At 46.2% G+C, this 26,979-nt stretch overlaps 1 protein-coding gene across 1 annotated transcript in view; it reads right to left on the bottom strand.

The window, feature by feature from the left end:
- The window catches only part of LOC146855856 (uncharacterized), a 143,867-nt gene extending 120,388 nt beyond the window's left edge, over nucleotides 1–23,479 (bottom strand). Inside the window, exon 1 of the mRNA XM_085653799.1 lies at nucleotides 23,271–23,479. Coding sequence (XP_085509925.1) covers nucleotides 23,271–23,420 — 150 coding nt within the window. The 5' untranslated portion in view covers nucleotides 23,421–23,479. The remainder of the gene's footprint in view (nucleotides 1–23,270) is intronic.
- Between the last annotated feature and the right edge of the window lie 3,500 nt (nucleotides 23,480–26,979).

The raw sequence follows: 26,979 nt of genomic DNA, 5'->3' as shown, positions 1-26,979 counted from the left end.
GTCTAATTGCTTGACAACTAGTTTTATTTTTACTTTGTGTTGCTTTTATGATGTAATAATCGAAATAAAGCTATTAAACAAACAAACTTTCAGAGTTATTGGTGATTTGAATGGCAGGAGAAGGAATATATTTGTTAAGCTGAAAATATTTCCTGAGTTTTACCTTTCTCACGAATTTGAATAAATCAATTCTGGTTTGTTTATAAGAGACAGTGTTGACAGGACAGTAAGAGAGTCCTAACGTCAGAATTTGAGTTTCTGCACTAGTAAGGACTTCGTTGGTAAGGTTAAATACCGTATTGTTTAAAGAGCTCGCTGTGGTCTCCATTTTTTTGCCGTATTCCCTTGGTTGGAACCTCTTGCGGAATTTGATCCACCTCTCTCTCCTGCTTCGGTTGATGATTGTCCTTGATATCCTTGCTGTTGTTGAGGATTCCTCGGTCGCAAGGTTTGTCTCCGATCCTCTCTTATAAAATTAAGTTCCTCTGCTGGAGACAGTGTACTTATATTGCAGTTTATAGAGATTGAGGCAGCTTGTCCGCTTTCATCTGAATCACTATTTGATGTTAGTGAGTTTATATCTGATCTACATTGGAGCTTGTTTGTTCGGCAATGATACTTGAGGCAGCTTCTGGTGCTTTATTAGAGAATGCCTGGCGTTTGTCAAACTTTCTAGAGAAAGTAAATATCCTCCCTGTAGAGTAATCGTTCAAGTCGCGTGCAAATTAAAAGGCTTTGCGCGTTTTAATAACGTCCTCATTTAAATTTTTAAGTTTACAATTTTTTTTGATAAACACATTTTTATTGGTTTGAGAGAAATTACACATAACAAAACGTAAAAGGAACGGAAGATCAGCAAGACCACGGAGCACGATAAATCATGAGCATTTACAGAAGCATGGCATCCCACGATACCCTGCCCCATCAGGCATACACAAGCACAGAAGTTTAACATATGATAGTGGTCATTCCACGGTACCCAGCCATTTGCCCCACACCCTACGGTACTTCTTGGGACATCCTCTTGCCATGTACAGGGTTCTTTCTTGGGTCGCGCACCAATCCACCCCCCACGCCATCTCCCAGGGTCGGGTGGGTCAGGGCATTTCCATGCCGCCGCTATGTCGCGCTTGGCTACAATCATGGCCGTGTTGAAGAATATCTTTTCCTTTCTGGTCCCATCCAACCCGTCTGTGATCCCCAGTAAGGAGTGACGTGGGTCATGGGGAACTGTCCATCCTAAAACCTCCGTAACCTCATCTTCAATAGATCCCCAGAATCGCGCCAGGTGGGGGCACGACCATACCACGTGGAAGAAATCAGCAGGAGCGTGGCCACTCCGAGCGCAGGACGCATTTGGGCACAGGCCCGCACGATGAAGGCGCACGGGCGTGAGGTAGGCGGCATGCACGTAGTATAGCTGGATCAGCCTGAGCTTGGCGGAAGCTGTAATCATCTTTGGTGCCATAAAGGCGTCCCGGAAATCTGCCTCGTCAATAGGGACCACCCACTCCACCCATTGGTCGCGCAACTTGTCCAGGGAAGTGGGAGTTTTATTGACAAGAGTGCGGTAAATGCGGGAGATACCCCCTTTGCCCAAGTCTCCCAACATAGTTTGCGCCTCGGAAGGGCTGTGCTCCGGGAGCCTGGTCTCGCCTGTGAGATGTGTGTGGAGGGCGTGCCGCAGCTGCAGGTATCTAAAGAATTGGGATGAATGAAGGGAGTAACGGGCCCGGAGTTCTTGAAATGAACGCAAGTGGCCATTGGCCCAGACATCCCCAAGTTGCGAAATTCCGATAAGGTCCCACGATTTAAACCCCTGCAGCCCACTAACTTCATGATGCCATGTTCCCTGCCAGAGGGGAGTGTATTGGGTCAGCCTACACGTCCAGCGAGTGTGGCGTAGAGAAGCCTGCCAGGCCAGCAGCACGGAACGTGTCGTGTCAGGCAACTGAGACGGAATGGTTCCCCGTACATCATGTATTGGATTTTGGGTAGGCCCAGTTCGCTCAGCTCGAGCCGATAGGCTGGGTCGGACCAGCCCCCGTTGAACCAATCGTGGATCACCAGGAGACGCGCCGCCAAAAAGTGAAGGTACAGATGCGTCATCCCCATAACCCATCGAAGGAGGGGATCTGGCAGGTGGTCAAGGCCAAGCGCGCCCTCCCCCCATTCCAAAGAAATTTAGTGGCGAGACTATCCAGTTCCCTGAACCAGGTTCTAGAGAAGCAGAAAGGGGCATTCTGAAGGACGTAGAGGAATCTGGGAAGGATCATCATTTTGAACAGGGCAACCCTCCCCAGGGGATTCAGAGGTAGCGTCTTCCATTTTTGAATGTCCTCCTTGGCCTTCATTACCAATGGGGCTACATTAAGAGACCATCTCAGTTCAGGAAGAAGGGTGACCCAAATCCCCAAATATTTGACCGATTGACGCCAAAGCATGGATTGCCAATCGTAACAGTCCCTGGACAGGTGCAGTGGGACCAGTGATGATTTCCCGGGATTCAGCCGGAGACCAGATGCTTGCCCAAAGGACTGCAAGATCTGAAGACACCGCGGCCCGGATACGGCAGGTTCGGCCAGAAAGACCAGGACATCATCGGCATTTAGGGCAATCTTGTCCGCCTCTGTATTGGGCCACTCCCAGCCGTAGATGCAATCGTCAGCCCACACCCGAGAGGCCAGGTGCTCCATCGCCAAGGCGAAGAGCAGGGGGGAAAAGAGGGCAGCCCTGCCTTGTCCCCCTGGTAATAGGGAAAGCCTCAGATAGCACTCCATTAACCAACACCCGCGCTCGTGGGTGGGCGTGCGTAAAGGACACAGACCAGAGCCCGAAAGTGGGGCCCAAACCCCATCTCGGCCAGCACAGCCAATAGGTATACCCAGTCCACCGAATCGAAGGCTTTTTCGAAGTCTATAAAAAGGAGTGCTAGGTATGGAGTGAGGAGGTGCCGGTGGGCCAGAGCCAGCTGTAACCTCCGAAAACAGTGTCTGTTCCCACGCCAGGGCATAAAGCCACATTGGTCGGGGTGAACCAGCAGGGACAGATATGGCTTCAGTCGCTGAGCGAGTATGGCAGCATACAACTTGATCTCCGTGTTGATAAGGGAGATGGGGCGATAGTCTGCGCAGTGACGGGGAATGTGGCTGGGATTTCGGTAAGACCACGATGGTGGCAATGTCCGTCTCGGTGGGAAGGAAACGTTCTCCAAAGCTTCCTCGTATAGATCGGCCAAGCGGGGCACAAGAGTCTCCCGATATAATGCATAGTATTCTTGGGGAAGGCCATCTGGGCCCGGGGTCTTGCCTGACGAGACGAGGGAGATAGCTGCGTCAATTTCTTCCCGAGAAATGGAGCGGTCTAGGTCCTTCTGAGCGGTGGGAGTCAGCCGATGGAGACGCACCTGCCCTTGCTCGAGGAAGGCTGAGAGGGATATACCAGGGGTCCGCGCCTCATAGAGTCGTTGGTAAGAACAGGCGAAGATGCGTGCCATCACCAGTGGAGCGCTGTGCACTGCACCCTCGTCGTCCACTACTTCCGGGATAATGTGGTTGGCTCTAGGATATGTGGCCAGGCGATGCAGGATCGTACCGTTTTTATCTCCCCAGCCAAATACTCTTGCCACTGACGATCGCCAAAGGAGCTTAGCGGCATCTAGGGATAACTGCCTGATCTCAGCCCGAAGATGGGTGAGTTGTCGGACCTGGACCGCGTCGGACAGAGAAAGGGATTGCTCAAGGCGGAGCGCCTGCGCCTCCCGCGAGGTAATTTCCTGCAACTGCACCGGTCTCTGACTCCGAAGCTGACCCTTTGCAACACCCCGAATGGTAGCCTTCCCCGCCTCCCATAAGGTACCCGTGGAAGCCACCGAGCCATCGTTGGTAAGGAAGTATTGCTTGAGTTCCATCCCCACCACCTTTTTGAATTCTCTATCCTGGAGGAACCAGGCATTCATTCTCCATGTTTGGCAGGCAGGGGGGGGGGGGGGGAGCCCCTGCACTAAGAAGCACTGGGGAGTGGTCAGAAATTCCCCTAGGAAGGATCCGGACATCAACAATCCCAGCGCAGTCAACCGAGGGGACAAAGATCGCGTCTATGCGTGCCTGTGTGTGGTGCGCTGCAGAGGTATGGGTAAATTGGGTGGTACGGGGGTGCCAGGTGCGCCATGCATCACATATGCCCAGAGACTCGGACCAGCGCCATAGCTGGTTCGCCTGCGCCAATCTAGTGGTGGAGGGAGGGCCCGTAGTATCAACGGCCGGAAAGGAAACCGCATTAAAGTCACCTCCAATGATAGTAGGTCCCAGAGGCAAAGCGTTCAGGCGGGCAGCGGTGTGTTTAAGGGTAACAGCCAGCATCGAGGGGGCGAGTAGATGGACATAAGGTGGAGGGGGGAGCCCAGCAAGCCGCAAAGGGTCACCAATAAGCCATGGAGGGTCGTGAAAGACCTGTGTGAGTACAAAGGGCAGGGTACGTTTTAGAAGGATAGCCACCCCTCGGGAACCCCTAGAGAAGCCTGAATGCCACACTCGGTCTTACCCGTAGCGTGCCAGGAAGGGGCAACAGTTACCCATCAGGTACGTCTCTTCAAGTAAGAGGACGTCTACGCCAAGGCGCTGAGCATAGCGCAGGACCGCCGTACATTTAACCCGGTCCAAGAGACGTTAACATTCCACGATAAAACGTGAAGGGACGCCTTAGGAGTAATTGTGTCAGTCATGGCGGGTGGAACGTGGATCTGGGTCGTGCATCCCTACAGGGATACGGGAGTGCGCGTGGAAGCCTGCCTCTGTGTGGGTGAGCACACGCAGCGAGCTCGTGCCTGGCCCCTGGTGGGTCAGCGCGAGAGGATCCGTGGGAGCTGAAATGGAAAAATAACAAAAGCAACAACCACCTAAGGAAAACCCGTACCAAACTTTTCCCCCCTCCCTACACTTCAAGAACGGAAGTATCTGTCGACCCCCCATTGTAACTGTAACCAAACTAAAACGCTCGGGTTGGTTGCGTGGAGGACCCCTCTATGTGGACGGATGAACCGCGAATCGGCCAAAGGAACTAGGGGGTGAGCGTGACACTCTACCAATGTTCAAGATCTTCGTCAGGAGAGAGTCCCACCTAGTAGCCGAGAAGCAGCAGACCTAGCTCAATGGGCCCTCAGAGAGTAGGAGTACGGGAGAGGTCTAAGTCAAGCCTGGGGGAACCCCCCCGGGTCGGCAATGAGGATGTCCCCAATAGCTCGTCAACAGATCGGTGCCTGGTACGGTGTGGAGAGCCTGACTGGCTGGACGAGTCCTGGAGTCCATGGGCTGCCATGCTTGGGGACCTGGATGCCGCTGCCCGAGACCGGCGCCCCCTGCGGGAGTGTGAGCGGCGCCGGCGCCCCGGCAACCACGGCCTCACGGATTGGGAGCCCGCAGGGCCCGGGAAAGGGTCCCCCCTCTGGCGGAGGGGACGTTCTTCCATCAGCCATGTCCATGCCGCCTGGGGTGTGTCGAAAAATTGAGCTTTGTTCTGAAAGGTGACCCGGAGACGTTGAAGCTGGTATTGTAGGCCCAGGGTGTGCAATTTCTTTTTAACGTCCATGTACGAATGACAGAGATCTTGCACCTCCCTTGTGTAGTCCGTGAATAGCGTAACAGTATGGTTCTGGAACCTGAGGGGACCATGGGCCCGGGCCTCCCGCAGAATGGCATCCCCGTCTTTAAAATTAAGGATTTTCAGTATGATGGGGCGGGATGGAGCTCCGGGGGGGCGGCCTGGGAGCGAGAGAACAGTGGGCTCTCTCAACCACGAACCAGGGAGAGAGAGCGTCCTTGGGCATCCACGATGTAAACCAGGCCTCGACGAAGGCAGCAACAGGATTCGACTCGACCCCTTCGGGAAACCCCACCAGGCGGAGATTATTGTGACGTGCGCGATTTTCAGCATCTTCAGCACGCCGGTGGAGTTCCTTGGTGTGGGTACTGAGGTGAGCTACCTGCTCCTTCAAGTGTGAGATGTCGTCCTCCGCTGTGGATAGGCCTGATTCGGCCTCTGCGAGTCGCGCGGTGGCGTTGCGGAGGTCTTGTCGGAGGAGGGAGACGTCCACCTTGATTTCTCCAATCTTCCCCTCGACGGACGCCTGTGAGGCACTGATTGCCTGAAGAATGGTGTTCAGATCCCTGTCCTGGGGTGGGTGGGGAGCCCCGGCCGCCTGCCCAGGGGGTTCCGGGACAGAGGTGGTAAACCGGTCCATCTTCGTCTGAGTGGGGGCCTGTGTGGGCTTGAGGCCCTTGTCCCTCCCCATAATTGCTGGGCAATCCCACTGCCACCAGGAGCCCGGGGACAAAGCTGAGGGACCTGGAACTGTGAACACCCCACACCAGGGCTAAGAACCATCACCAGTCCAAAAGACCATCCGGTGGAGCCAGAGGGTTACCCGGGAAGGCGTGCAGCAAGGGGAGGGCAGAACCAGCAGCCGGGCTAAGCGCCCCACGGCCCAGTCCGCAGGGCCAGAGACGGTGACGGGCACTCCGGTAAGGGCACTGGTGGATGCGGGGCCTCCCAGTGGTGGAAACGGATGACCAGCAGATCTGCAACCCAAGGGGGATCCGTGCGTGGGCTAGCCCGACCCCACCTCCGTATAACGCCCGGCAGTCAGTCGTAGGGCGTGACGTCCCTGCACCTCCCGTATGTCGCCAAGGCAGTGAAGAAGGTTGTGGCCGGCGGGAACCACCGCCAGCGGGCAGGGTGGGAACTCCAGGGCAAAAACCCGCCAGGTGCTGCGCCCAGTTGTCGCCGACGGCGCTGCGGGGACAGATCCCCGAGGAACAGGGGGCCCCCATTTCTAAAATGCGGTGCCGGCCCAACATCCCAGGGCCCCACCGGGGAGCGCAGAAGGAGCCACACAGGACCTGGGTTACCCCTGAGGGCAGAGGGCACCGATACCAACCCCCTGCTCGAGGATGCAGCCGAACCCCCAGGCCCGCACCCCGCTCACCGGCAATGACTGATGACCGGCCCCAAGGAGTCCACGATCCGCTGGGTCACAGGGAGTCCGCCCCTCCAGGGAGTCAGCGTGGGCCCAGACCAGGGCAGGTGCTGGCAGCCAACTCTTCAGGGGGAAAAGCGAGGAATGAGCCGCCCGCTACCCGGGGGGCACCCAGCAGCCGTCTCGGACCCCCGCCGTGGCTCACCCGCTCAACAGGCACCGGAAATATGGCCCCGGAGTCTTCCGCTGAACTCCCTGTCAGAATGGGAGCGCGGCCTCTCTCTCGCACCCACGCCGCCCGATATGGCAGCCGAGGCCGCCGCAGCGCCACCGAGAGGGCCTCCGGCCGCGACTTGGATCCAGGCCACCGAGGCTCCTCCCTCACAGGTCCGTTCCCGCCAGCAGTGACCAAGGAACACCAGGCAGCGATAGGAAGAGTCCGTCAGGCCGGCAGCCGCTTCACCTCAGGACACACGGCCAAGGTGCACCCCTCACCACAGCAGCGCACTCGGATCCGGGGAGGGCACCTCAGGGGCATCTCAGGGGCACCACAGAGGGGCCACCATTTTGCGAGCGAGGCGCGATGCACTGATTTTCGGCAACGAGACGGCTCAGCGAAGATCCAGAAGTCCCACGGGTGCAGCCAGAGCTGATCCGCAACGTGCACAGCAAAGTACACCGCTGGATGGCTCGATTCAGGTAAGGATATCGGGCGGATGGCGGAGGGGTCCCGGAGCCCTCTTAAAGTGCGTCCACCATCTTGGCTTAGCAAGCCACGCCCCCTCTAAGTTTACAATTTTAAAATAAATTAGTTTAATTGTTTTAAAGTAAATATATGTATTAATTACTATATATGTGTGTTTAACTTTTTAAATTACATTTATTTGTTAAAATGTATATTGTTTTTTTTTTTTGTTTTTTTTTTATAAAGACCTTTATTAAGAGACACACAATACACGGCTGACAGCCTACAACCCAGTGGGCCGGCAGCGGAGGGAATCCTATATGTGTAACCAAATAACACAGCCCTGTGCCGTCAACCCGGGGGTACGGCGGCGTTAATAAACCAGTGCATCAAATTTGTAGGGAAGAAGGACGTATGTCTTAGGTCTTATTTTCTCTTAGAACCACTTTGAACACAAGCATGTGCCCCAACAGGCGTAAACTTATCTAACAGTCAAAACTCCCCCCCCCCCTTCCAACTGACGGTCCACACTGTAATCACCTTTGACCTTTACTTCCCGGTGGTGCGACCTACGCACCACTGTCTTAACCTTCGGAGCGTCCAGAGCAGTGGTATATTACACATCCCCGGGGTCTGCCTGCTCGATAGAAGGAGGCACACAAATGCCCCCTCTGAAATCATTCCACTTGGACCACACCTCGACCCACTTACGGGGGCACCCTCTTGCCACATAGACGGTTTTTTCCTGTAGCATGCACCAGTCCATGTCTCTGTTCCAGTCTGACAATGTGGGCGGAATAGGACTTCCCCAAAGTCTAGCTATGTTCCTCTTCGCCACCATTTGGCCGAGCGTCACCCAGAGCCTCCCTTTTGGTGGCAGGTCCGTCGGCTAAAATGTATATTGTTTTTAATGATGTTTATTATTTAGAATATATTAATTAATATATATAAAACGATATTTTGTCCAACTATTTTTGACCAAAATTTTGTTCCCAATATTTTTGTACTTACCCTTATAAATGTAGGATGTTGATATTTTTGACATTGATATTTATAACTTGATATTGTGGTATGGGGATATTTTAGGTGTTGATATTCTGTCAGTGAACCAAATATGATCCTCAAGTTACCTTGATTTATTCTCCGTAACTATCCAATATGAATTAGGGTCAACTCAAAGAAACTTTTCTGAAATACAGCATATAAAAATTTGACCATGCAGCAACTAAAAGATCACTAACTTTTTGGTAGCAATGTAGAAATTTACTTGGAATAACTCAGTAGTTGATGCCAGTTCCTATGCCTGGCAGACATTTATTACTCAATGTGAATCAGAGTACCCGTTCTACCCGTAACGTTTGGTAAGAATAACATCTATGTAAACGATCAGGACTGCAATTGTGTTACTAAGGGAGTGAATCTTCTTTTGCACATGTTCCTTTTTTGCCTTAAGTATAGGAAGTTGCGAAGAATGTTTCTTCTCCTCTTGTTTAACGCAATTTCATTAAGGACAGTAGAAGAAGTGAGTTTTCTGTTTCTTTGAATAGTTCTCTGGTAGCGTTCGAGCCAGCAGCTTTTTAAAAGAAAACTGGAAAGATGCAGCAAGCACACGTGTAATGTCAATGCGTTTAAAAACAGCTGTGTGTAATAGAACTCTGTGTGTATGTTTTATGTTTCTCTATACAGTTATGACTTAATAAACAGTTTTTAAATTGAATTTGAAGCATAGGATTTTGCTTTCCTAGAGAAGTGATCAAGAAAGGACAATTTTCATTAGTTTTGAAGTCGTCAGAATACAGATTTCTGAAGCCTGGGTTGTGATATATTATGACCCTTCATTTAGTACTAAAATTATTGTGAAAGACAGACCTCTAAGACCCAGTGCCACCCTCAGACAAACAGTACATGATATTGAAACAAGCAGCAAGATCACCGCCTAGGGCAGTCACAGCCAGATTAAAACACGAAACCATTTACAAGCATAGAATTAAGTCTAGCATAATCTGGGCATTTGAGCAATTCAATTAGTTGGTCTATGACAGGTCCTGACCATCACACTGGAAACCTCAAGGCAAAGATCGTGCCAAGGACTGAAAGAGGGGGTGTGTGTCTTAACAAATATTACTTCCAGATAATCTGTAAATTCAAAAGGGGGCACAACCCCGCTGTGTTCTTCCACTTACCTGTCCAACACAGCATGACAAAGCTGTCAATTGTTGAATAATAGTCTAAAATATTTTGTGAGGTAGGCAACACCTAGGTTTGTAAGTCAAACAAACCTCTTGTATGGCATATAGAAGGACCCCTTACACTCATTTCAGGACCCCTTACACTCATTTCAGGACCCCTTACACTCATTTCAGAGAACAATTGAGAGATCTTGGCAGCATCAAAACGTGCATAAACCACACAGTCTTGAAAGAACTGAAAGCTTTTTGCCATGTACTAGGTGAGCTGGTGGGCCGCCGAATGTCTTTTTTTTTTTTTTTTTACTGAGTTTTTATATACTGCGAACTTGACCCGAAGGTATCGGGTATCAGAGTGCTTTACACGAGCACCAGTTGCGTTACGTGAGGACACATTCATTTTTGTTAGGCACGGGTAGATTAAGTGATTTGCCCAGAATCACAGGATGTTGTGCGTCCTTACCGAGACTCGAACCCACTTCACCAGATTTGATGTCGACCGCCCTAGCTGTTAGGCCAACTCTCTCCATCTTATGACAGAAAGTAGTAGGATCGGCTCTGAAGTACAATAAGGCAGAATGATTATGAAAGGAACGCACCGCCAGAAAGTATGGGTCTCTTTCTCCCATTAGCCAGTCAGAAGAATGCTTGGAAGTAGTCAAGCCTGCAAAGGTTAGAAATAGAAAGTGCCCCTTTCCCCTTCAAATGTCCCCTCTACCACAGGGCCTATGAGAAAAATGGTTATTGATACGGCCCTATTGCTTCACCTAAGCATCTGCTGATGATAATGGACGAGTACTTTTGATTGCATGAAATCATGCCTCTATCAAGCACAGATGTGCTAATTCCAGCTTTGAAAACAATTGTTTGGACATACTTCACATCAGAACATAATCAAATTATATAATGGCTCCAATTTGCATGGTACACATGGACCAAAATTGTAAGTTCACACCGTGTGGCTGGGAATTCAGACTGATTCATGGCCACACTGAAATAATCTATGAAAATTACCAAATTAATCAGCTTCCCATGACACCAAACTCTGTTATATAGTGTATTCATAGCATGATCTTTCCCAGCTGCAAAACTGACTCTCAGTGACTAAGCATGGACTAGCTTAGGCAAATCTAAAATTCAGTCCAATTATTACTGAGTTTATGCTCTTTGCCTCAGTTAAAGATACCACTTATATTCAGTCATGGGTTTCCACTTCACAAACATCATGCCACTGTGTTATAGGCTTAGCCTGCCAGATAAATAGGTCTCAATTTAGATTCCAAACTAACAAAGTAAGCAAATTTTGCTAAAAAAGAACAGAATGCTCATTTTGGATTATTTCTCCCAAGATGGCTGAAACATGTTCTCGCTACAACTGCATTCAGCACCGGAATACAAGATCTTGTGCTCTTCCACTTTGTTGGTGGCAATGCATTGTTAATTGTCCTTCCTAAAAGTGTCCTTCTTCTACTTAAAGCTGGTCAGCAGCGTAAATCACTATGGGCGCTAGTAAATCTGAACGTATCACGCCCATTTACAAATCCATCCACTGACTGCTATTAGACGTGCATGTTCAGTTTAACCCAGCCTGCCTTCCCCATAAGACCTTGGTGCAGCAACAACCATCCTATTTAGCGGTAAACCTTCAGATTGTAAGAGGGTAGAGGGGCTACTAGCAGTAAGGAACGTGCCTGCTTTGAGGTCTCTCTTTAAAAAAATCCCAGACTTCTTTGCTGCCCTTACACCTAGGAACTCTTTACTTCCCAGGCTAAGAATGGCTGCAACAGGTCTAATCTTCGGGAAAGAGCCAAATACTTTTTTCTGTTTAAACGATACCGGACTTAAAACAATTGTTATTTGTTTTATACTATAATAAATGTTTATCTATAAACAGCAAAGTAAGAACTGTTTTATCTTGTAAATTATCCGTTGTTCCATAGGCCATAAGCTATGACATGGATATCTCATTAAATGATTCTCTCAGCCTTACCCATCACCCTGTAAATAGTTAAATGCAGTTCTCAGTCATGTTCATACTCTTGACCGTCTGTCGGTGTTGCCAGAGACCTCAAGTCTCATGCAAATTAGTAAGTGAATAAGCGGTCACATTGAGACAGCTGATTCTCATGCACATCAGCATTGACTCTGCTACAGACAAGTGTGCTGTTTATTATGCGCCCCCAGAGCCTTTCAAGAGTGTCTGGATGCACGTTCCTGAGTTTATCTTCTCACTTGGCGCCTGGCACTGTACAGTGAAGCATATAGACCAAAATAGGCCAAACATGGGGTGTCTAGCATTTCTAGAATGGCCCACCGGAGTGCCTGAGCAAGCCCCTAGCCAGGCAGGAGCATCCATAGGTTAATAAGGGGACTGTTATTCTTCCTGCCACATGCTTTACAGCATAGCTAGCCTGCCCACTGTCCTGCGATCCACCTCATGTTGTTTGTTGGGCGAGAGGAGGCCAGTGTTGCCAGATTTTGCAACCCCATTCCTAGCTCAAAGCTGTCCAAGTTCAAGCCCAGATTTTCAGACCCCTATCGGCCCAAAAACCAGCCTGAAGTTGCAAACCTCAATTTATGCAAAAACAGCCTTCAGGAAACATTTTAAGCATATTTCTAATTTCTATTCAATATGTGTATAGTGGGAGGATTCTGCAATCATGTCCAAATTCTATAAATAACTAAATGATTTTGAACATCGCTCCCAACTAAAATCCAACTGCCTCTGCCGTCACCACAAATCCAAACCTGTATCTGGCATTGATGAAAAAACTTTACAAGGGCAGACTATAATGCATCTCAATAAAGTCCAAGTGCTGGAACATTGAAACTGTTTAAGTAATGTGGCTCCTAAACAGTACATTTAATCGATCTTGCAGGTTTAACACCACACAATGATACACATACAAAGAAACCACATTCCAGCACCACTTCTTAGGCAACCTGCAACAAGAGGCCCATTCTCTTCAGCTAAAATGTATAAAGATCAGAAAGGAGATAGTCGCTTACTCTGATGAGTCCCCTGCTCCAAAGTCTTTCACCAGGACCACTTATTGTGACACTAATTGTTATACAGGGCTGATGCTATTGCCTTCATATTTCAGCAAAAAATAGACTAAAGCTCCTAGTTTTGAAGTTAAGAAGTATATGGGTTTGTTTGAGGTTCAAATGAAATCAAGGCTATTGGAGCGGAAAGGAAAAAGATCCCTTCCCAAAAACCGTAGGTGATACCCTCCCCTAACATCTAAACACAAGCTTTTTTTCCAAGTCTGATGACACTGTCATCACTACACTTGCCCCATCCAATTCCATTCCCCTTCATCAGTAGCGCTGCCCCTTCCTCATGACACTGCTGATCAGTGCAATCTCATTAGGCTAACCAGCTCATTTAAACCTATCACTCACCCACGGCTTTAAGGGGAGCAGGTCCGAAAACTGACGTTGAAATGGGCCCTTAAGGGGCCCTATAATCATATCCCTAAATGTAAAGGCTAAAGCATTGATCGTCAGCAAAACAGTTCCTTTTCACATTTCACCTTCATTTATATTTCAACCTTCATTACCTACAAATATTTGCTTTTTTCAGATGGGTTTCTGTAGTTCTATTTTCATGCCACATATAACTCTTGTATAGTGCATATTGTGAACAGAGTCACCTCTAGGTATCTGGGTGAGTTAAGGGTGTGGGTGGGTGTTTATGACGGAGCATGATTGAGAGCCCCGATGCTGAAAGCAGTATACGTTTCTGACAGTGCTTATCAGTGGGTTATTTAGGGGTTTACACTACGTGCACATATGATCCTTGCCCTCACTGCAGAGCACACATAATGATGGTCACATGTAAACTGCACCCATGCATTCAGAATCTGGGTTACAGTCAGTTTTGTATGCCCATCTCAGCAAGGGGAGGGTATGGAACTATGGGGCCCTTTTTCCACCCCACATCTTTCTGAAATCCTCCATTGGCATATCTTACATTTCATTGTTTTTCTTTTCAGCATCCTCTTTTCACTCTGTCCTTTATGTATTCCCTTTCATCAGTGCAAATCTGATGGGAAACCAGCCAGATCAAGCAGCAATTATTGGTCAGATCTGAGCAAGCTTAAATGGAACATGCAGAATTTGTCCCAATGTAATTTGCTGACACTAGGGCTCATTCAGCAGCCCTCGCAACTTGGTTGTGTTTCTTTGAGAGTAGCAACCTGTAGAGTATAAAGGGGGGTTTCTGATTTTTACTTCCAGATGAGCCAATACAATGGCCTCATCTAAAAGGCCATCAGCCTTCCTTTCTTCCTTTTGTTGGTGTCTTACCCTGGCTGGGACGTATCTGGAGCTTACAACCTAAATGTCAATCAAATGGAGAGAAAAAACAATCGGCTTATTACTTCACAAGTGTTTAAGCGAAACTATAATTTGGAGGCAAGGTTTTAACTCTGTTCAACCGCTGTATGTGAGCTATGCATGCACTATAAGAATGTCAGGTGTATCTCTCCGTATGAGTAATTATGCTGGTAATAATTTAAATAGTATTTTTTTAATTTATTTTGTAGCGCTACTAGTCCCAGGCTAAGGGTTAGGGTACAGTTTCCGCGCACTTTATATAACACTCATACAATAAATCATAGAAATGTGTAAATGTTATGTTATGTTAGAGTCAATTTGTTGAGCGCCTATCACCATCGGTCTCTAAGCGCTTACACAGAGAGAACATAACCAACTGCGCCTAGATCACTCCGCCAGCCGTCCAACTTGGGATGAAGAGATTATCTTTTTAAACAAATGAGTCTTCAGGTTCTTCCTGAAGGACAGTAGCTGTGGGTCTGCCTTCTGTACATTGAATGTTACATAACAGAATGATTGTCACAAGGCTTAGAAGTCACATATCCATACTGGTAGGTGTTAAATGTGAATAGTGCTTGGTCTGAAGAAACAAAGTCCAGATTTAACAAGTATTGCAGAAGTTGAGGTTGTCAATACATAAAAGATGTTATTTCCTTCAAAATTAACTCTTTCTAGCGACCCTAGAATACCAAAAGACTGAAAAAAACGATAAGCTTCTACACCTATGCCTTGCAGTGTGCATGACGCCGATTCATAACTCAATGCGTCATACTAAGATTGTAAAATAAAAACTTCAAGTAACCAAAGAGTAGTGCTTTGCAGCAAGCACATTAACCTTTAATGTTACTTTATGAGACAAAACTGCGATTACACAAAACACAGATCCCTGCAGTGCGTGCATTAACCAACATATGTTTCTTATAGTTAGACTCAAGCACGACGTGCGACATAAGAGCAGAAGGAGAGGAAACTTTCTCTTTCAGGCCCGGTCACTGCCAATTTTGACTCTGCTGCCGAGCACCAGTCACCCATCCACTGGACACACACTAGACACACACTAGACAGACAATTCTCTTCAAACGGGGCTGTCATTGGAAGAGCTTTCACACGCTGAAAGAGAATGGCGGCCCTGTAACCAAACACCACAGAGGGATGGTGTCAACAATGGCACAAGTAGTTGCTTTAAGGCACATGACATGTCATTGCGCCTTAATATAACTACTTGTGTCATTATTGTGTACAGCCCGTGATAGACTGTTGCTTCTACCTCAATGCTTGGGGTTTGGGAGGGGATAGCCTTGGAGGGGTGGCAGACTGAGAAGGGTGTGAGCCTACCCAAGGCATGCAGACGGGGCAAGCAAAGCAGACAGCTGAGCTCAGGGGACAGTGTGCACCTTCAGTGCATTGTGTAACCAAGACATTTATAAGGCAGAGCCTCATACTGAAACAAAAAAAGCACTCAGGGCACAACCTAGCTCAAACAGCTGTCATCCGTCAGGTGTATTTTTTCCCCGCACAAATGGCAAAAATGTTGCTCATTTGTGACGGAGGTAGCCTAGTCTGGCAACACTGATGCCCACCCAGTTGCTACTTACTATCAAGCACACTCAGCAGTAGGCAGAGAGGACCATCATTGGTGACCCAACTTAGCCTGAGACGTGTAGCAGAGGAACTACGCTCTCAACATGTGGGAGGACACTAAGATTACCATACTACAGTCCGACACACATCTCAAGCCCTCAGAGCCCAAGTTTAGTGTGGCTAAAAACCTTTACATCTTGAAAATGCCCAAAGAGTGTAGGGTTTTCCCAGGGATCTTCTACCCCATTGGTAAGTGTGTGCCGAGGTGTCATTCCCACCCACTAGCTAATGCCAGGCATTAATGTGGCATCTTGAAGCGCCCACTTTATAACACTTTGAGCCTGCATAAGATTAGCAGGGCACTGAACCAGCTATATGTGACCTAAGAGCAGTCCGGAAGGACTGGACCTGCTTCCTCATGTATACTCAAAGGGTCAGCTGGCTGACCTGTGTGGCTACAGGGAGACAACAAGTTGAAAGAGGCTTTTTCCTGGAAGGCAACTAGACAATGACTGGACCCTGCTGTTGGCCTCTGCCTGACACACTGCAAGTCTTTAAGTGTCTCCCATGAGGTATTGGGGAGTGGGGGAGTATAAGTGTACTTCTGTGGTGGATTAGGACTTAACACACTAAGTCAGAAGGTAAAATCTTTGACCAGGTTGTGTCTGGTTGGTGCATCTGACCCGAAGCTTTATCGCTGTCACAGATCTGTCAACACACATGGTGTCACTGTGTGCACACAATTTCGGCTACCTTCACACGGTCACCCTGTGAGGAGCAGACACCACATAGTGGCAGGCAAGGTGAGCTGGAAACCACTGCCTACAGTGTATTTCCAGCTTATTTTGTGCAGCTGTAGGCAGCCGATGTCGATTAAGAGGTGTGGAAAAAACTCGAGGACATCGGTAACAGCCTCATCGACCTGTTGGTTTTTTGGGGGGAGGGGGGAGTGAGGAGGTGATGGTGGTGGTGGTGGTGGGCTTGAATGGAAGGCAGCGTTTGGCACTAGGTCCCACCCCTTCCAAGACTCTGCTCCCTCATCGCATGGTGACATTTATTTACAGGTTTGTAGGTTTTGCTGTCAGTTCAAATCATGCCTAGATCCCGGTCTGCCTGGACCATAGACTGTTGTTATATCCTGGCCAATGAGGTTGGATGGAATCTGGTGCTAGAATCTCAGGGGTCCAGATTCCATGCAACAACAGTTGGACCAGGCTTTATCCTTGGAGAGTTGTGTAAACCCTTTCTCCAATAAACATACCTTTATTCATACATCACGCGTAGCGGTCTATCCGTAAAGAAGAACGTTATACTGACGGCAAGCGGGATACAGCTAGGAAAAGCCTGGAGCACTGCCGATGTACTTGATGTGACATTGTGGCAGATCAGAGGTTTTCGTGAGGAGGACACCAGGATCCTATGTGTGGAAGGGAATCTCTGTGGTATGTGAAAGAAAATTTCAACATCACAAGAGATCGGTTGTATGAATTGTGAGTAAAAAACAGTTTAGAATTTAATTTGGCCTTGCCGGGTTTCGGGGCGCGCATCTACTCGCACTGCACGCTGAAGACAGCCACTGCGTGCACACTTCCTCGCGCTGCATACTGAAGACAGTCACCGCGCACACACTATCTAGCACTGCAAGTTGAAAACAATCACCACGCGCATATCTTTGGTACTGTGCCGTGATGTAATCATGCACGCCGGATGCCATTGTGTTGCCTGACTTGTCACACAGTGGTCAGGCATGAAAAAATAAGGCCAATCAACTTTGAAAATTGGTCAAATTGCTACCGAATGCCATTTTTAAGCTACCAACCAGATTTTAATGCAGCTGTGATCCGCACACCCGAATAATTTGCCTATAAACTAGTGTGTGTGGTACAGTTGTGCACATTTTATCGTGAAGATTCAAAAGACACCAACAAACATGTCGATTTGATACAGTGATACACACACCTTTGAGAAAAAGTTAAATGTATTACTGTAATTGGAATATGTTCACAGAAAAAAAGAATTATTAATATTATTGTCTCGTATTGATAGAGTGTGTACACAAATTATAATTTAGTGACAAAATGGAAGGTATTGTTGCACCGGTATCCTTTCTACCCAATCCAGGAGACCCTGTTTAGGAGTGGAAACAATGGAAAGATGGATTTGAAGCCTATTTAGAAGCTATAGGGGGGATGTTTATACTGATGGGCGGAAACTTGCTGTTCTTAAACATTGTTTGGGTGCAGAGGGGAGGCGTGTTTTAAGTCATTTACCACCCATTGTTGTTGATGAAGATGACGAAGATGATGTTGATGTATATGACAGGGTGATTTCATAACTGGATATACTTTATATCAAAACAATTAATGAGGTAGTTGCTAGACACAAATTCTTGAGTATAGCTCAACTGCTCAATGAATCCATTGCTTCTGTTGTTAATGGCTTAAAGATTCTTGCAGCAAAGTGTAAATATGGTGAATTACATGACCAGATGTTACATGATCAAATGGTACACAAAATTGGGGATGCAATACTGCAAAAGAAACTTTTAGCTGCAGAAGATCTTACGTTAGAGAGAGCCATTGATATTAGTCATAGATTTGAAGAGATGAAGTTAGGTATGAAAGAATTGGCTGTGAAACTGACTTCTGAGGTGCAGGTAGTGAAAAAGATTGCGAGTAATGATAAAACAACCAATGACAGTGACAAGGATAGAACTAGAATAGGTTCCCAAGGTCTAGGAAAAAAAGATTATGTTTTTTTCAAATGCGGGTTATCTGGTCATTTAGCAAATGACAGATTATACCCAGCAGTCGGACAGATGTGTAGATATTGTAAAAGCAAGGGTCGCTATGACAGCATGTGCAGGAATAAAAACAAGAACAGGAACAAATCTGCTCATGTCAAGGAAATACATCAAGAGTATGATGACTGAGAAGAATTTCTACTTTGTATTCATGAAGTCAATGCTAAAAGCAAGGATTCTCCATTCTGTGTTTTTAACATTGATGGTAAAGATATTAAAGTTATGTCTGACTCAGGTGTTCACCATACTTTCATTGGTGATCAATGGCTACAGAAATTTCCTAACATCCAATTATTACCTTCCGACATAAAACTGGTTGGTTATGGTAATAGCCCCATTGAGGTTTTAGGTTATTTTGGTGCCAATATTAGTTTTAAAGGTAAGGCCATAGCTGCCAACGTATATGTAGCCAAGGAGGGATCCTGTTTGTTGGGATGGCCACAATAAAGGGATTTGCTCCTTACCCTGGATCCCAATCATCCTGAACAAGTTTTAGGATATAATGATTTCATAGCTCAAGTCAGTGAAGATAAAACAACATCAAAGTATTTTCATCAAAGCTTGGATTGTTGAGGACTTTGTGCATAAAATTATCTTAAAACAGAATGTTGTTCCAAAGTACACAAAGTCAGGAATATTCCCTTATCTATGAGGCAAGCCTTAAGGGAAGAATTGGATAGATTATGCAGTCAAGACATAATTAAAGTGATTGAGTTGTTTGAGTGGTTGTAGTACACAAACAAAATGGGAAAATGAGACTTTGTGTCGATTTGAGAGATCTAAACGAATGCGTGTGGGTGGATCGGCACCCACTGCCTAATATAGGGGAAATGTTTTCAGTATTGAAGGGGGCCACTGTGTTTTCAAGATTGGACCTATCCAATGCATATCATCAAATTGCTTTGCATGAGGATAGTAAACCTTACACTTCATTTATAACTCCTGAAGGGGCATTTAGGTACAAAAGATTGCCTTTCGGTTTAATCTCAGCTTCTGCAGTATTTTAAAGGGTCATGCATAAATTGTTCAGAGATGTAAAGAATACTCCATATTTTCAAGACGATATACTGGTTTTTGGGAACAATAAGCAAGATCATGCAGAGACCCTATGTAAAGTCCTGAACATTTTGCAGAGTTATGGAATGACATTAACCAAAGAAAATGTTTAATTTGAAAAGGAATCTGTGGACTATTTGGGACACAATATCAGCAAGAAAGGCATTTTACCAAAACAGAATTTAGTAAAAGCAATTGAAGGGGCTCCAGAACCTCAGAATAAGGATCAGCTTAGATCTTTTCTTGGTTTGGCAGAATATTATGCCAAATTCATTCCATTGTTTGCTGAGAAGATAAATCACATGAGAGGTCTAATGAAGAAGAACCAACAATATGTTTGGAGTAAAGAATGTACTATTGAATTTGTCAACCTAAAAAAAGAATTGTCTTCCACTTCTGCTTTGGCAACATTTGACACTCATAATTCAGTTATAGTTACAGATGCAAGTAGTGTTGGGATTGGTTCTGTTTTGATGCAAGATCATGAAGGAAGACTGGTCACCATAGCGTTTGCGTCAAGATCATTAAGAGATGCAGAAGTTAAGTATTCAACGCTTGAAAAAGAAACTCTGGCATGTTGGGGGGTGGGGGTTGAGTATTTTCGCAAATATGTATATGGTACCCAATGTAAAATAAGATCAGACCATCGTCCTTTAGTGGAATTATTCACTACAAAAGGTTCTGGTAAAGCCACACCCAGAATTGCCAGATGGCAATACAAATTGCAAGATTTTAATTTCAAGGTAGAATACATACCAGGTGCCAGGAACACTTTAGCAGATTGTTTATCTAGGCTACCGATTAAAGAGGCTTGTGACCAATGTATTATTGATAAGGACGTGGAGAGATTTGTATCTATATGTGAGGTGTCAAGAGGGTGCATTAAACAAGATGAATGGAGGAATGCCTGTAATAATGATGAGGTAATCCAGGAAGTTATCAAGTATAACAAGTCGCAATGGCCAGAAAAGAAGGACTGAATAAAGAATTATTACCTTATCTTTACATTGCAAGTGAACTATCAGTGATAGATGATCTGTTATTTTGGGGGGGAGCAGCTAGTGGTACCTCAGGATTTGAGACAACTGGTGTTAGACATGGCCCATGAAGGTCATCCTGGCATGTCTAGCATGAAAAGTAGATTGCCTTCCGAATTTTGGTGGCCGGCAATTGATAGATGTGTTGAAGCAAAAGTTAGATCATGCATTTAATGCTCTATTAGTGACAAATCTCAAGAGTGTGTTAATTACGAAAAAGCCAATGTATCGAGACCTGAAAAGTATGGGAAAGGATTTCTCTTGATATTGCTGGTCCTATGGGTTTATCCAACAGTCATGTTTTGCCATCATTCTCATTAATCAATTATCTCAATGGCCAGTTAAATTGGTGCATCAGGTTGATTTGCATACTGTAATACAGTTTGCAAATCAACCTGATGCACCAATGAAGTGTTTGAAAAGTAAGGTTTTCCCAAATGTTTGGTTACGGACAATGGTGTACAATTAAGATCAAATGAGATGAAAGATTATTTGGATAAACATGGGGTTAGTCATTTACGAATGTCAGTATATTATCCACAAAACAACTGTATTGTGGAAAGGTGGATAAGGGTTTTGAAAGAAGGCATACAGTTAGCTCTGGCCATTGAAAACAATTGTCATAAGGCACTCAAAGACGTATTATGGAATTATAGAGCCACACCTAGAACCCTTGTAGATATGTCTCCATTTGAGAAAATGAGGGGAAGAAAGGCAGTGTGTAATCTGAACCAGATGTGGATGATGGAAATTAAAAATAGGGTAGTTAGTACCAGGGTGGTAAGGTCAGATCATATATGGTTGTCAAACGATAAACGTTTTCTCAGGAACACAAAGGTCACATACATCAATTTGTCATTGGTGAATGGGTCCCAGTGAAGAAGAGAAGATTAATTAAATCTGGAGAATGCATGTTTTCTATTCCCATGAACATAATCAGAGTGGGACATCAGGTAGTAGAATTGACTGATGGAAATGTATGGAGTATGAGCAGGGTTGTTATAGTGCATGAATGTCTATGGCCAAAAGAGAGTAATCGTGAAGACGGTTCTTCTGAACCAAGTGATGTTGTAGAGAATTGTCAAGGTGGTGCTGTGTCAAAACGAGGTCGAGGTTCAAGGTTAAAAATGAAGCCAGCTTGGTGCAAAGACTATAGCATGTCACATCAGTAAAAATCTAAAGTCACGTGTACTCATATACACAGTGGTAACACTGTGTTACGTCAGGGTCATGTATAAGTCAGGGTCATGTATTTATATGTTTTTATCAGTTTCTGTTTTGCAATGCATACAGAGGTATTTTCGTTTTGAACAAACTTATACTGTTCTGTTCTCAGTACATTCAACATGTACATTTGTGTATTGATTTATTTGTTATTGTGCTAACGATAGGGGATGTGTTAAATCCTGGCCATTGAGGTTGGATGGAATCTGATGCTGGAATCTCGGTGGTTCAGATTCCATGCAACGAAAGTTGGCCCAGGCTTTATCCTTGGAGAGTTGTGTAAACCCTTTCTCCAATAAACGTACCTTTATTCATACATCACGCGTAGCTGTCTATCTGTAAAGAATAACGTTATAACTGTCATTGCCACTTTTGGCACCATTTTACCTTAAATATTTTTTTTCAAACCCATATTTTTGGATCCACTTATTGGATTTTGTCATTGTGTTTATTAATGTTACACTATTTTTCTAATTCGGTTCGGGATTTTTATTGTTTTGCATATTGACTTTATTACGGTTTTGGTACTAAAGAATTACTGTACACATTGCCCTAAATTATGCTTGTCTGCTCTGTGCCACACCTACCAGGGGTCTAAGTTTAGGTTAATTTAGTAAGTTTGTGGGTTCACCCTGTCAAGGGTTGTGCTTATTCTTTGAAATGGGCACCCACCCCAAAAAATGATCCAACGTCTTTATTTTTTAGCTTTGACAGCATTTCAGAAGATGATCTAATGATTCAAAGGTGGCGAAAGAATGCACCGTTTGCAAGATTACATCCTGCAATGTCTCTTACTGTAATTGCACTGCCTGTGACATCGCTCCATGTGAAGTCAGTGGATCATAAGTCATGTGATGTCACTTCCTTTGATGTCATCAAATGTGCTATAGTTATTGGTTACTCAGACTTTAGAACTATGTGTTACCAAAACCATACACCACTGTCAGAGCTTGAAATGTAGTGTAGGTACTCACTATCCCAAAGTACCTACCTATTTGCTGCTGGGAGGAGCAGGTACTCTCCCTTTCAAATTAAATACGTGGAGGTACGGAGTGCTTGCCCATTTTAAGCACTGGCCCTGGGACAATTAAAGAAATCCTCCAATGCGCACAGCCATACACAGGGATCCTTTTAGGCACGGATACCTCCTTCACGATATCGCCCTTAGACAAGAGGTTCCGCACACTGTCTCACTCACACAGAGTTTTTACAAACACACAGTAGCACACCATGCGAGCAGCGTTTGAACATGCACGCATACAATACTCCACCCCCGGACATACGTATCCCACAGGTTGAACGTGACACGATCTGAGCTAACAAGAAGGGGGGTTCAATCAATGCACACGCACTGCTTTTTCCCTCCACGCAGCCCTTGTCTTACTTGCGCAAACACCTGGTCGCTCATCTCCTCGGGTTCCCCCGTACTCCCCTGTCCGCTCATTGAGGCTCTAGGATCAGCACAGGTTAGAGATGGGTTTGTGCTTCCTGCTAGTGCTGCCCCTGCCGCTGTACAGTGAAACATAACTGACATCAGAGCTAGCCAATCAGGAAGTCAGGATCCCTTGCCGCTTGCCAGTGAACTTTGTTTCCTAGAGGGGCCGGCCAATCGCTAACCAATACCTACTTTTTCTACATAGATCAATCTAACTTGTTATGAAAATCAACAAATCAATTGCAGAAACCAGCCCACCACGTTAGAGTGACACGTCCACTGTACAATCAACGGGATAAACCTGCAGAAAGGCACGCAGTTATTGGCTGACCAGCAGTTTGGTCATGTTATTGGCTCCTACGGAGAGTGTTTTCTTTTTTCGTTGTCAGTAAGCCTACAAGCCATCATAGATGATCAGAAATATATCGGATTGACGTGTGAAGGGTTAATTGTCGCAGGAGGAATTGCTCAGTCCTAGGGCGGCGAGTTGAGGTGCACCAATAATGCCTTTTAAGAGTGTCTATAGCGAGTTATCTGTTGGAGGCGTATTTCAGAGAGGAGATGCAATTTTTGCTGTAGTAGCACTGCGGCTGCATGGGTCTCGATACTTGAACGACTTGAGTGCTGCAGGGGCGTGGTCAGTCCTATTGGGAGAGGTATTTGTGGGTAGGGTGACCAACTGGCATGGGAGTAAATTCAGGACAGTGTCAAAATTCAGTACAAGAATTCAGGAGAGGAGGTCAAAATTCAGGACCGAACTTCGGGACAAAAGGTAAGTTTTACAGACATGTCAGAGGACGTCACACAATAGTATAAAAGTAAGTAAATAGACAACCACTTAAGTACAAGTCAAAATAAGTTTATATTAGGTTGAGACAATTCTATTACAGGACCGGAGGCTTCGTATTATGCTTTCTCTTTCATTTATTGCTACTCACAGCAGCCAATGAAACTTAGTAATGTATAAAAAAAACATTTCCCATGATGCACAAGTACACATCACATCCTGTCAGACCCCATAAGAGCCACTCATGACTGGATATCCTCCTCTTTCTTTGCTGCTCACGCAGACAGTTAAGTGTTAATTGCTTGCTTGTGTTGATAACTGCGTACCCGGCCCTCACTAAGCCCAGTGGGGGCACTAGCCTGTACCGCGCCGCCAACGGCGGTGTCTCTTGATGTATTTTATGCGCTGAGGCCCCCCTTGTAGGCCGATTGCGCAGGAGCCTTTTACTTTCAGTTTTAGATAGTTTCGACATGCGTAGCCCAATTGGGCTGGTTTTTGGTAGGATTTGGTTACGCACGTCGCTACTGCCCGTTTTTAGGTCTCGACCTTGCTATCGCGTAAGCGATCGCAAAGCGAGATTATAGAAAGCGGGTTTGAAAAGTGCTCCCAAAAAGCGGATTGCATGGCTAGCACGCGCACAATCACGCGCATCGTGCCGCCATGCAATCCGCCTTTTGGGAGCACTTCAAAGGGTCCGCTCCCCCGCCCCCAAGCGCGCGCGCGCCACGCTCCGCCGGGCTTGTCTTGTTTTTCATTTTTTTTTTTTTTACTTTAAGCGCGAGGCGCGCGTGCGGCCAATGCTTGTTATTCTCTGTATCCTGCATCTGGAAACAGAAAGCTACACAATTTTCTTCAGTTTATCCTTCTGTTGGTTCCATGGCTCTGGGTAGTAATGCGCACATTTGAAAGGGTGCTTTCAGCATAACCATTTTCATACGATCTAGTATCAAATGCAGCTACTATGTCCTTAACTGAAAAAATATTTCGCTATCCATGTTTTTTAAAGAAGTTCAAAGAGATTTTTGGTGGTGTGCCAACATTTCATAAACTTTAGGCACCATCTGAATTTCACAAAACCGGGGCCAGGGAAATTCCTGTGTTCTAGTCTTCCAAATTGAATTGTAAGAATTAAATCGACAAACCATAGTTCTTTCAAAGAGTGTCATGTAAGCTCATCTGAGGATGACATTGCGTCCTAATATTGGGCCTCGCAGTGCCAGTGGAGAGGTCAGGCCGGAGACACTGCTGGCGACTGTGTCACAACCGGGCCTGCAGGACAATGGGCTTCCTGTTGCCTATGCCCCCGCGGTCACCCTTCGCTATTGGAGAAGGCGGCTTAGCATAACTCCGGCCTGTGAGTCCCACGCAAGCCCCCGGACCCGCCATGTGACCCACATATAGAGCCGGGCTTTTGTGATACTCTCTGGGTGCCCTCTCATGACCTCCAACTCTTTATTTTCTTCTGAGTAATACGGCCTCAGAAAGCTAACCTTCAGCCACCGAGCAAAGAAGGCAGCGCTGCATCTTGTGAAACAAAACTAGTTATCCATAAAATTATATTAGAACTGTAGGCATTTACTCAAATGTTTCAACTTTGTTTGTAACTGGGATCTATCCACTTTAAGAAGGTGTTTCGAGGTTACACAAACGGCCCTCAATCACAGACAACACGTAGCCGAAGTGTTGGTAACAGGCACAGCCCTGTCAGCAGCGAAAGCTTCACTCGCACACCGACAAATGCAGCGTGGGGAGCAAGGAAATCAAGTCACCCTCTTGCACAAGACAGGGTCATCATTACACGCTTCAGGCACACACCCGGTGCAGTACAAGGAACTCCTCTCACATACAGACACTCCCTTTTGGGAGCACTTCAAAGGGTCCGCTCCCCCGCCTGGAATGCGCTCCCCCGCCAAGCGGCGCGCCGGGCTTGTAATTCACTTACAGCTTCTCCACCGTGTCGCATGAGGCGAGGTTTCTGTTTTGGTTTTAGCTACATCCCCCTTATAATGCTATACTTACACCGGTCTAGCTATATAGACATCTAACTGCGCTCCCTTTTACAGTGTTTTAGTCAGTGCCTTGGTATCATCTGCAGCACTAAGGTGAAACGATTCCTCGCGTTAATAAACAGACTTTTTGAATTCTGAACAGACTCTGGTTTTTATTATTTATTATTTACATGACATCGTTTGCGTGATGACTGTTTTTGAATTCTGAACAGACTCTGGTTTTTATTATTTATTATTTACATGATATCGTTTGCGTGATTTACATGCCGAATATTTTCAATGTTCATTTGGTGCACGGACTCTCTGAGGCAAGCCCGGCTTTTCAACACTCGGCTCTGACTCCCTCTATTAACTTGTCGACCACCTCTGTTTACACCCCCGACCCCCTCCCCACTACCATCCCCCACTTCACCTCGGAATCCAGTGTGGTATGCTCTCAAAGGTAGAAGCCTGCCTGCAGCCCTCTGCCCCTCTCTCTTTCTCTCTCACACACTCTTATTCTAATTCTATATCTCTATATCTCCTTCTCTAGCTCTCTATTTTCCGGAAGCCCTCTTTATGCTATGTGCAGTAAACGTTAGGGAGCTTAGAAAAGCAACAGCGGCGTCAGCAGTGACCTCCGGGCTTACATAGCCAGCGGCCTTAAGAAACTGTATCGGCGCCCACCATCTGTAATTGCCTTCACAAATGCGCATATTTACAGGCAGTGGTTCATACACGCAAAACTCGCATTTATTACACAGATTCGGTCTAGCTATATAGACATCTAACTGCGCTACCTTTTACAGTGTTTTAGTCAATTTCTTGTCAGAGCAAACAAACAACATTATTTGCATCACTTATTGCACTCAGCAGAGAGGCC

This window comes from Triturus cristatus, chromosome 4_1 (genome assembly GCF_964204655.1).
Source record: "Triturus cristatus chromosome 4_1, aTriCri1.1, whole genome shotgun sequence".
In the NCBI taxonomy this organism is placed as follows: Eukaryota; Metazoa; Chordata; class Amphibia; order Caudata; family Salamandridae; genus Triturus; species Triturus cristatus.
Note: the sequence above shows the minus strand (reverse complement) of the source record. Positions and strands in the feature narration are given on the sequence as shown.